The sequence below is a fragment of the Physella acuta genome, unplaced genomic scaffold (assembly GCF_028476545.2).
Source record: "Physella acuta isolate Inbredline_101_S28 unplaced genomic scaffold, ASM2847654v3 ptg000281l, whole genome shotgun sequence".
Lineage (NCBI taxonomy): Eukaryota > Metazoa > Mollusca > Gastropoda > Physidae > Physella > Physella acuta.
Window position 1 is genome coordinate 785,868 of NW_026731800.1, and position 12,167 is coordinate 798,034.

At 36.8% G+C, this 12,167-nt stretch overlaps 1 protein-coding gene across 1 annotated transcript; it reads left to right on the forward strand.

Annotated features, from left to right (window-relative positions):
- The first annotated feature begins 3,237 nt into the window (after positions 1 to 3,237).
- On the forward strand, positions 3,238 to 9,222 carry LOC131939502 (protein O-glucosyltransferase 1). The gene is made up of 10 exons (XM_059297832.1): positions 3,238 to 3,343; positions 4,858 to 4,948; positions 5,299 to 5,436; positions 5,764 to 5,899; positions 6,140 to 6,261; positions 6,546 to 6,705; positions 6,793 to 6,851; positions 7,538 to 7,705; positions 8,390 to 8,446; positions 9,024 to 9,222. Exons 1-10 carry the CDS (start codon positions 3,250 to 3,252, stop codon positions 9,154 to 9,156), a joined length of 1,158 nt encoding a protein of 385 aa, XP_059153815.1. The 5' UTR covers positions 3,238 to 3,249; the 3' UTR covers positions 9,157 to 9,222.
- The last annotated feature ends 2,945 nt before the right edge of the window (positions 9,223 to 12,167 follow it).

Consider the following 12,167-nt stretch of genomic DNA (forward strand, 5'->3'; position numbering starts at 1 on the left):
GTGATAAACTAGGCGTTGATTTTATTTTTAAAAAAAGTGGGAGTAATATCCCCCAATCAGTGCCGGCGCCAGGTTATTTAGCGCCCTTGGCAAAACTTATTAAAACGCCCCCTTTCAAACAAATTAACATATGTCCCCGGGCGCCGACCTTAGGGGGGGGGCGCCAAAATGGGTTGGATAAAGAAATTGAAAGTTTGAGGGGGGGGGGGTGTAAATCGAAAGTTTGAGGGGGGGGTGCAAATCAAAAGTTTGTCGCTACGCCTCTGACTAATTCCTTCAATTCCAGTTTGCAAGCGTAATCACATTTTATTGAAATTGTTGCTAAGTCCACGAGTCTTCTTTGTACTTGACGACATAGCCCCTTCCCCTTGAAAAAAAAAGTTCTTGTAGTGTTGGACTCTCTGCAGTCCTCCCAAGGTGAGTTCCAAAACGGACATTACCTGTTTTAAGCTTGACTCTCTTCAGTTATAATTGTAAAATGTCTATATTGTGTGATTATTTAACGATTTTTTTTTGTTTGTTTTTGAAAAATAAAAGGTTATAAATGTTATAGATTCCAGCGTAAAGATGTTGTATATGAATCCTTTAGGAGAGGGTGAAAAATATGAAAAGACAATTAAGTAGATGTTTAATTTTCGACTAAGACTATGTCTACTAGCATTCAATATTGCAGTCAACAACGGCTACTGATTTTGTATTTGTTTTTCAACTTGCTAATGCTAAAAAAACCTACCAAACTATTTTGTTTAGAAAAGCTCTATATAATTTTTACAATACCAAATAATAACTTAAAGTTGTATTTATATGTAAGCGGTCAACCTAAGGTGTAGGAATTTGAAATGAATGTAAAGTAAGGAATGAATTATCTCCCATTTGAAAATCAAAATAACAAAATTTTATTCAAGGGAAATAACGTTCACAAGAATTGCTAAATTAACCAAGTGTAACTAAGACATGCTTGAAAAACACAATAAAACGCTCTAAATTTCATTACGTAATAATTATAACAAATCTTTATATTAGCTATGTAATCTTGTGAAAACAATATATTTTACTTATTGAATACTTAATTGTAGGTTTTGTTTGAAAGTCTAAAAATGTTAGCTTTATTATAACATACTTCTATTCAATTTGCATGACATACATATAGGTATATCTTTCATTTCTAGAAAAAATTCAAAATTTTGGATCCCCTAAATAAAGGGATGTCTTTCAAAAAATTAAACTCAGGTAATTGGTTTTAGACATTGCTAGATTTAGGCCTAATGATTAAATATAAAAAAAAAAATTGAAAAACAAAATTACGGTTAGTTAAAAATTCCATCCTATTTAATAAATATTAATACTTTAAGAGTGGTAATATAGATTCCTAAAAAACTAAAGATTTTTCATTACTGAACGCCTACCTTTCTTTGTTGTTTGTTCCGCCCTGAATTGAAATAATCTAACTTACGATAAACTCGCCTACTCGATATACTCTACTACAGGGGTCGGCAACCTTTTGAAGCGGAAGAGCCAAAAGTTACAATTTTCAAAATGTCCCTGGTTTTAAAGAGCCACTAACATTTTTTAATTTCAAATATTTTCTTTTTTGATTAAGATTATTAGTATTTGTGCAAGGAGCTGGAGAACCGCATCTTGATATCAAAAGAGCCGCATGCGGCTCGCGAGCCGCAGGTTGCCGACCCCTGCTCTACTACATTCACAACACATATCAAACTTGGATACCTAAACATAACTAGATTCAATACTCCAGGGCTACGACACCAACGATTTCACTGGACCTACTACTACACTTTAACAGTCAATATAATTCGATACCTTAATACCACAAGGCTCGATAGTCCTGAACTTCAAAACTACGATACCTCATCACCTACATTCGCATTTCTCTACTTATACCAATCAGATTCCACTGGATCTACAACATCAGCCAAATAAAAAATACGACACTTTAACACTTCGATACTTTATACCTACGAAACCATATCAGCAACAGCCTTCCGCCGTTACTTCCAAATCTAAACGAGTCATCAAAACTTACCAAACAAGTGACAATACTTTGAACACCCCGTCATTACAAAACTCTATACACCAGGACAGATTTCTAATTCAAAGTCAGAGAAAACGAGACTTACAAGCCCCATTAAAATGTTCGAAATTTAAATTACGAACTTATTTAATCGTTTTCTACATCAATTATGTGACAACAAATTAAAAAGGCAAAGTGACTGGTAAAAAGCGACCCGACCTTTCCAAATTAGGGAGGTGGGGTTGCATTTTCACTATCGCTAATAAATATAGACCAATATAACCTAATTTTGGGGTGGGGTGCAAAATTGATAGTTCGTCCTGGGCAGTGACGTAGGCAGGGGGGGGGGGGGGGTTATGGGGGGTCATAACCACCCATAGACCCTCGGTATATATATATATAAAGTATGACGGGGGATGCAAATCGAAAGTTTGAGGGGGGGGGGGGGTGCAAATCGAAAGTTTGAAAATTTCAACCCTACTGGTCCTGGGTGCCGAAATAGATCGCTACTGCTTAATACAAGTTATTAATTATTAGGTACTTTTTGATAATAGCGATTAAACCGTTTGCGCCCCCTAGGAATGGCGCCCTAGGCGACCGCCTAGTTTGCCTTATAGGTAGCGCCGGCCCTGCCCCCAATCTTGCTTATATATTCGTATGTGTGTGGATAGCACTTCTAGTGCAATATGGCTCAGTGTTTCTTACAGACTTTTTTCGCCGGGGGGGGGGGGGGGGGGCACTTGATATTTTCGAGGGGGAGGGGCGGTCACCCTTTTCCGGGGGGGGGGGGGCGGACACTAGTAAAAGTATATGTTTGCTATATAAATTCCATCTCGTTCGGGGGAGGGGGGGGGGGCGGTAGACTTTTTTCGGGGGGGGGGGAACACAGTTAACGATTAGCCTACTTTTTGAAAATACACGAAATTTTAAAATTATTTTAGACTAACATATCATTATAAAAAAAGGGGAATTGCGGGGCTAACGACTACTAACCCTAAGTCAATTTTACTTGCTTCATTGATCATCAGGTTCGAAAAGGGAACTTTTTCTTTTATTTAAAAAAAAATTTAATTAGTAAATTTGTTCCGTTATGTGAAAACAACTTCCGTTCGCTTCTTTAAGTTCTTATTAAAAAGTTGTATTTCACGGAAGCTGTTTTTTAAATAAACAAATCCACTTTCATTTTCCTTTCATCGTAACCACAATTTTACAAAACAATGATCATAACATTAACCAAAATTCTGTTCTCAGTTGCTATTCTACTTCGAGTATCCGGAGATTCCACCCACGAAAAAGAAAAATATACAAAAGGTAAGCTGTAGCCTAAGTTTTAATTTGTGGCCAGAACTTTCTACTTTTCTTCTTCGTTCTTAATTCTTATCTTAATCTTAGAATCTTAATTTTTTTAGTACTAAAAATTTTTGGTAATCTATCGTTTTGGGTACGTAAAATCGCCCGCGGCTATTAATGTACGAAAAAGTTACCTCATTGTCAAGGCTTTAGTAGAAGTATATTGTGATATATTTGTGTCAAATATTATAGATAAATGAATAATAAACATAAATCAATGGCTAAATAGTAAATATATCAATATTATATGCCAGAAATTAACTTTAAACAGCAGTGTTTGTGAGCAAGATTTGCTATATAAACAGCAGCCATTTGTAAAATAGAGTGGCTTCCCCCTGTCTCGCGCTATATCCGCTATAAAAAAAAACTTAAACAAGATGGCTGCTATAGTAAATGAGTATGGTTGCATCTGTTGGAAACATCGCTAGTGTTCATTTATTACTGAAAAGTTTTAATTCAATTGTTTAAAAACAGGTACATAAATGAAACAAAGAAACATTTTTGTATTTTTTAAAACATAAATCCTCCTCAAAATGTGAAATAATTATTAAAATTTATGGAGTCACCTGTTTTTCACATTACTAGTCGCGGGCGATTTTACGTACCCAAAACGATAGATTACCAAAATTTTTAGTGTTGGGAGGGATCGAGCCTTATCTGCTAGAGGGTTTGAACTCGAGACTTGTTTTCGAATTTATCAACCATGAGCTTTGCCGACTCGACCATGCTTCCATCACAATTAACTTGAATTAAGGATTACGTGTCAACTGTTTAACTTTATGCGCCATTGAAATTGAGGCCATTGACTCCGATTTCAGCCTGCTTTTCTTTTTGGATTTGCTTCCATAGCCTTTGTCTAACCAAGAACAAACTACAAGGCAGCAGTTGTTTGATTTTGGAGTTGTCTCTCCTAGAAGAGTGGCTGTCCCCAGCTAACGAGCCTCATCTGCCTGAGGGTTCGAACTCAAGACTTTTTGGTTTAGCAACCATGAGCTTTACCGACTCGACCACGCCGACCCCTACTTTTCTAAATCTTTGTAATCTATCGTTTTTTTAGGTACGTAAAATTAAAGTAAAATCGCCAGCGACTAGTGATGTGAAAAACAGGTGACTCTTTAAATTTTAATAATTATTTCACATTTTCAGGAGGATTTATGTTTTGAAAAATACAAAAATGTTTCCTTGTTTCATTTATGTACCTGTTTTTTAAACAATGGAATTAAAACTTTTCAGTAATAAATGAAGACTAGCGATGTTTCCAACAGATGCAACCATGCTCATTTACTATAGATCTAGCAGCTATCTTGTTTATTTTTTTTTATTCTAAACTTATAGCGCAAGATTCAGGGGAAGCCACTCTAACATACAGATGGCCGCTTTTTATATTGCGAGCAAGATTTGCTATATAAACAGCAGCCATTTGTAAAATGTATTATTTATTTAACTATTTTAACCCTAAACCCAAACTTTCTTAGCGTCCCAGTGGGAGTACTATAGAGAGCTAATCAAAGACAGTATTGCTGGGTACCATGATTGCAGCAATGAAGACTGTTCTTGCTTTTCAAGGTATTGAATAGTTATATGTAATAGTATATTTAAATTTGTAGAAAATATCATATGGTCATGGCTTATTATCATTAACAGGCTTGCATTTACTAATTAGCATGTTTACTTTTTAGTCATATATTTTACAATTTTACACCATTTTTTTGTCAATAACACATGAATACTATACTATAATTTAGAACAATAACTTCCATTTTTTAATGTTCCTACTTTTTATTTTTACTTATTCCTCTTTGTGAAGTGTTTTAGTTTTTGTCAATAACACATGAATACTATACTATAATTTAGAACAATAACTTCCATTTTTTAATGTTCCTACTTTTTATTTTTACTTATTCCTCTTTGTGAAGTGTTTTAGTTGATGATTTGTCTGTATGGCGGGGTGGAATTACCAAAGAAGACATAGAAGCTGCCGTAAGATTTGGTGTACACTACCAGATCATTGATCACAAACTCTACAGACAAGATGAATGTATGTTTCCATCAAGGTAATTTTTAAATAGTACATATTGTTTTTATTAAAATGTGAGTTGTCTCCCATTTTATTTTTGTCAGAATAAAATAGACATCCACTGTAAGTAATTTCCTGTTTGACTTCTAAAACTAGTAGTCATGTAATTTCATCAAGTTACAGTGCACAAATTTTTAAAATTCTTCTGTAAGAAAGGAGGGAACATTTTAAGCCGACTTGTAATTTTACTTTACAAAATATAGATCTATATACAGATCTATCTGTTGCATATTACAGTTAAAATAGTTTGATGTCAAATGATTTTGGATATGTTTATCTCCTAATTTTTTTCTTCTTTAACTAGATGCAGTGGAGTTGAGCACTTCATTCTACAAATTCTACCAACTTTGTCTGACATGGACCTGGTTATAAATGTTCATGATTGGCCTCAAGTGCCACGAAGATTAAAGCCTTTACCTGTATTCTCCTTTAGCAAAGTGGTAAGTTTTTAGTAATAATAATATCTGAAAAACTTTGTTATCTATTGTCTGACTGGTATACTAGTTCTAGTTTGGTGTCTTCACGATTGGCCGCAAGTGCCACGAAGATTAAAGCCTTTACCTGTATTCTCCTTTAGCAAAGTGGTAAGTTTTTAGTTAAAATAATATCTGAAAAACTTTGTATTATCTATTGCGTGACTGGTATACTGGTTCTAGTTTGGTGTCTTGATCTGTTGACAGCTGACTGACCACTGGGATATCATGTATCCAGCCTGGACATTTTGGGAAGGAGGGCCTGCAGTTTGGCCTATTTATCCCACTGGATTAGGGCGATGGGACCTGCAGAGAGATATTATTACCCAGTGAGTTTTAAACAACTTGTTGTTGATTTTAAATATTGGTTGATCAGTTCTTGTACTGTGAAAGACGACTAACCTGAACGTCTCCGGGGTTTGAGTTCATAGTATGTCCCTGAGTCTACCCAGCCTTGATGGGTACCTGACTCACTGTAGGGAAAATACAGGGGCTGGGCATAGAATTGACCACACTGTCTCTTTCAATGCTGAGATAACAGAAACTGCTGGTCTGAAAGGGTAACTTACAGCTTAAGTTGTCTAACTTTTAAAATTTATTTGTTTTTTTTAAGAGCAGCTGAAAATTGGCCTTGGGAGAAAAAAGACGATTTAGCCTATTTTCGTGGATCAAGAACTAGCGCAGAAAGAGATCCCTTAATTCTTTTGTCTCGCAAGGAGCCCACTTTAGTTGATGCCCAGTACACAAAAAATCAAGCGTGGAAGTCAGACGAGGTGAGTTGCTCTGCTCTATGTTTGTGTCTTTAACCATTGCCTTGTCACTGTGTCCATAAACATTTCTCTCTCATCATCATCATGTAGGATACATTGTACAGAGCCCCAGCCACAGAAGTTAAATTAGAAGAACATTGTAGATATAGGTAGGTAAAGTCTATCTCATTTTCTATCTGTATTTTAAATGTGTGGTGGACATACATTTGAATACCCATTGGACATATGCATGAATAATATTGGCCCCAAAAGCCAATCACCTGAGCAAAATATATGTCTTAAACTCTTATGTAATATGAAATTAAAAAATAATTAAAAGTAACTTAAATGTAATTAAATAAAAAGTAATTTTTTTCTCCAATAACCAATACATCATGATACAAAATTAATTTAGTTTTATATGTACATGAACTGTAGTAAAATTTAATCTCAAATGATAGGTTCTAATATTTTGTATTATTTGTATAACAAGAAATGTATTTGTTTATATATATATATATATATATACAAAATTTATTTAGTTTTATATGTACATGAACTTTAGTAAAATTTAATCTCAAATGATAGGTTCTAATATTTTGTATTATTTGTATAACAAGAAATGTATTTGTTTATATATATATATATATATATATATATATATATATATATATATATATATATAAGTATATTATTGAGAAACTAAAGAATTTTTGTTTCAAAAGTTACCTTTAAAAAAATATAAAATGATGCGTGCTTTCAGGCCTACAACACATCTCATACAACCAGTTTGTAATGTGCCACTTACAACAAATCTCTGCAGCTCAGCAGGTAAACCATCTCTTGTCGTCTACAGGTACCTGTTTAACTTTCGAGGTGTGGCTGCCAGTTTCAGGCTCAAACATCTGTTTTTGTGCAACTCAACGGTCTTTCACGTGGGCAACGATTGGTTAGAGTTCTTCTACCCCGCCTTAAAGCCGTGGGTGCACTATGTTCCTGTCAGCTCTGATCTCTCTCAAGTTAGGTGGGGCACTGTTTTTTTAACCCATTGATTTAGTGAAGTGTTTGCAGATGATGGTTTTATTTACAGATTATTTTTTTAGAGATGTTTGTAAAGTAAAAGTTTCCCTTTCAAACCTGACGGTCTATGGGGCAAGTGAAGTAGAGTTCACTTTTTTCTGTGACCTCGGCATATGAAGAGATAGTGTTGTCAGCACTATGCCCAGCCGCCTTTACTTTCCCTATTGTGAGTTAGGTACCCATCAGAGTTGGGTGGACTCAGGGACGGTCTACTGACTAGAACCCGGATTCGAACTTGAGACTTACGGATTAGCAGTCCAGCTCTCTACCCCTAGACCACTCCGTCCCAACAGTGCATTAAAAAATGTTGTTTGTTGATGGTGGTTTATGTACCTAATAGTTTACTTTGTGAAGTCATTATTTTGTACATCACTTGGTGGCAGTGTTGCAGACAAGATTTTTTTTTACCTATAATTTTGTGAAGTTATTTTGTTTTATATTACTTGGGGGAGATGTTGTAGACAATGAATTTTTTTGCCTATACTTTTTTGAGGTTGTTTTTAGTTTTACATCACTTTTGCAAAAGTTGTAGACAATAATTTTTTTTACCTGCCTATTGCTTGGTGAAGTTTTGTAGATTAGTTTTTAAAAACTGTAAGTTTGAAGAAATCTTTTGTCTTTGTTGTAGAGACCTGCTTGTGTTTGCAAAGAATAACCAAGACTTGATGCAAGGCATTGCAGAAAGGTAAGTGTGTTGTGGTATGGATGTTAGCTGTTGTGTGTAGAGAAGTTGCTTCCCATTTAGTCTTGTAAAAATATCTCAGCTAGGTTGAAAATTAAATTAAGAGTTTATATTTATGAGGCTGTATTTGAAGTAGTTTCCTTTATAGCCTTGTAAAAATATCTCAGCTAGGTTGAAAGTTCAGAGTTCATATTTGTGAGTTTGTGTTTGTAGTGCCAGTTTAGTTTAGGTCGTGTAGGGTTTGCAATTCCAAAGAGTTTGCGCTCAGCCTTTTTTGTTTATTCAACCAAATGATCATTAAGTGTGATGTAAAGCTGGGTCTAATGAATTGTTTTGCTGATAGAGTTGGATGAGGGATGTTTATAGATGAGTCTGAATTGTTGACTAAGTCAAGACTCAAGAATGTGACAATTCTGGTTTTTGTTGTCCTGTTTGTCATCAGGAAGAAAACTGGCGAATATTTGATAAATGTTGAGTTGTAAGGCTGAAATAAAAAGATTGAAAATTTTCAAATGTGATAGTTAAAAATATCTCATACCAATATTTGAATGAAGTTTGATTACACGTTTTCTTTTCTAAGGGGGAGGCAATTTATAACAGAACATTTGCGACTGGATGATGTGTCCTGTTATTGGAAGCTGTTGTTACAGAAGTATGGTGAACTGCTCAAGTATAGACCTACACGAAAGACTTCATACAAGCAGATAAAGTAGAATAGGCTACACCCTGTCAGTCATGTACTATATGTTATATATTAAATTGTTAAAAATGTGATTGTTTTTTTGTGTGTGCACTAGTTAGTGATGACAGTACAAAACTTGACACTGTGCTGTGGTTGATGATGACAGTACAAAACTTGACACTGTGCTGTAGTTGATGATGACAGTACAAAACTTGACACTGTGCTGTAGTTAGTGATAACCATACAAAACTTGACACTGTGCTGTAGTTAGTGATAACCATACAAAACTTGACACTGTGCTGTAGTTGGTGATGACAGTACAAAAGTAGACACTGCTGTCATTGTTGTTAACCTTACAAAACTTGACATGATGTAGTTTGTGATAACCATACAAAACTTGACAATTTGCTGTAGTTGGTGATGACCATATAAAACTTGACACTTTGTTGTAGTGGTTGATGACAGTACAAAATACAAAACTTGACACTTTGCTGTAGTTTGTGATGACGGTACAAAACTTGACACTGCTGTAGTTTGTGATGACCATATTAAACTTGACACTTTGCTTTAGGTTGTGATGATGGTACAAAACTTGACATGATGTAGTTAGTGATAACCATACAAAACTTGACACTTTGCTGTAGTTTGTGATGATGGTACAAAACTTGACACTTTGCTGTAGTGTGTGATGATGGTACAAAACTTGACACTTTGCTGTAGTTTGTGATGACGGTACAAAACTTGACACTTTGCTGTAGTTTGTGATGACAGTACAAAACTTGACACTTTGCAGTAGTTTGTGATGACCATATAAAACTTTGTGATGACGGTACAAATCTTGACATGCTGCAATTGTTTGTGTAACATTTATGTAGTTGGAAGTCTTGGTGTGTGTGGGGATCAAGGTGTTTGTGGTAATGTAATTTAAACAACTATCTCAAGAAAATGTATATTTATTGTATACACTTATCTGAAAATATGCTATTAAATACACCCCCTTTGGCGATAGGATTACCAACTCTGGTTTCCTTTTGGCTGTTATACCTCTTCCTTGGGTCAGTCATCTGTATTGAGTGAAAGCTCTGATACATAGTGCTAGATCTTGTCCTTCTCTTCTTACTGCCCAGACTTTGTGCTTGGATTTCCACTACCAGCGTTTCTTCCAGGCATCCCTTCGAGGGGGGGGGGGGTGAAAGAAAGTCTACTGCCCCCCCCCCCCCCCCCCCAACGAGATGGATTTTATATAGCAAACATACACTTTTACTAGTGTTCGCCCCCCCCCCCCCCCCCATAATGTAGACTCCACCCCCCCCCCCACCCCCTTCGGGGGAGTGTGAACTGTCCATACTGGACGTGGTTTATGAACAAAATGTGTAAAATAAAAAGAGAAATACAAATTGAAAATGTTGTCTCAATACTTTGTTAATTTTTTCAAATAATGAAATATATTTAGAAAGTAGAAAAAAATGACCCTTAAAATAACACTAAGAACGTACTTTGCTCTTCCTCCTCCCCCCCCCCCCCCCCCCCCCCCCCCCCCCCCCATCCTTACTTCACATAAGCAGCTGAAGGATCGCTCTTCTTTCACGCTACATTGTTTGTCAATTTTTCTATACTCTATGAGCTCAGCAGCTTTGGTTGTAGTGAGACTGCAATAGAGATATCTTTATTGCTCCACAGTCGCTCAAAACTATTTCAAAATATGTACACATGTAAACTAATCAAATGTGTATACAGTCAATTCACTTAACTCATTTATATTTTAGATTAAATTTAGGGCGTGGCCTAGCGGTAGAGCGCTAGAATGCTAACCCGAAAGTCTCCAGTTCGAATCTGGATTGGATTTAAGTCAGTAGAACGTAGCACTTGGATAACTAACTTACGTTAGGGGAAAGTAAAGGCGCTGGGCATAGTGCTCACCACACTATCCCATCATATGGCTAGGTTGCAGAAACAGGTAAACTCTACTTTACTTGCTCCATGGACCGTCAGGTCCGAATAGAGAAATTTACTTTTGCCCCCCCCCCCCTTCCGCGTCACTGCAAGGTTTGACATAGAGTCAAGAAGTGCTTCACTTTCATTCGAGCACCTTGACCGGCTAACTCCAGGCAAGCCACGAACTTTAACGTCCCTCCGTGCTGGAGTTAACATTTATAACATAAAAAGGCCAAGCGGAAGATTGTATAGTAAAGTGTGGCTTTACTCTAAAATCTTTCTCTTTGGCAGAGCTCCGAAAAACTACAATAGGAAGACAGTGTCAATGCCTCTCGTGTGGGTCCCTCGTAAACTATCCGAGGCTGATGTCGCACAGCGTGCTTATTGCCATTAGCAGCGAGGGCAAAAAAAGCAACTCGTGGACCGTTGCTTTACGGGTTGAAATACTAGTTAATACCCAATTTGCACGGGTCGCTGGTGTATATTACAATATCAAGTAGTTGAAACAAACAGGGGCTGTCGTAGTAGGGGATATTTTAGGTACGTGTAGGGGAAATATGTGTGTAGGACTACTGTTTAAGGGTTCCAAAGGTATGTTCCAGCGGTAGAAACGTGTAGACAGTGGCGTAGCCAGGATCGTCTCAAAGGGGGGGGGGGGGTTCCAATTTTTACCCGGGGACAAACTTTCGATTTGCACCCCCCCTCAAACTTTCGATTTGCACCCCCCCCCCCTCAAACTTTCGATTTGCACCCCCCCTTCAAACTTTCGATTTGCACCCCCCCTCATACTTTTTATATATACCGAGGGGTCTATGGGGGGGGGGGGGGGGGTTATGACCCCCCCTAACCCCCCCCCCTGCCTACGCCACTGCGTGTAGATGTGTGTCGCCAATACGTCAGCGTTTGCGTGAACATTATCTTCATAACTAGGGATTAACGTAAAACTGTAATCCAGCGATGTGTAACCCAGATTAGGCTCTGGATCAATGAGCTCCAGACATTGTGGTCATGCGATACTCGTCCTTGACCTTTCTCCCCCCTAAGACTCGAGTTACAGATGATGAAGAGGGCCGGGGTCTGAATTATGGTTGAAAAATAAATTTGGTC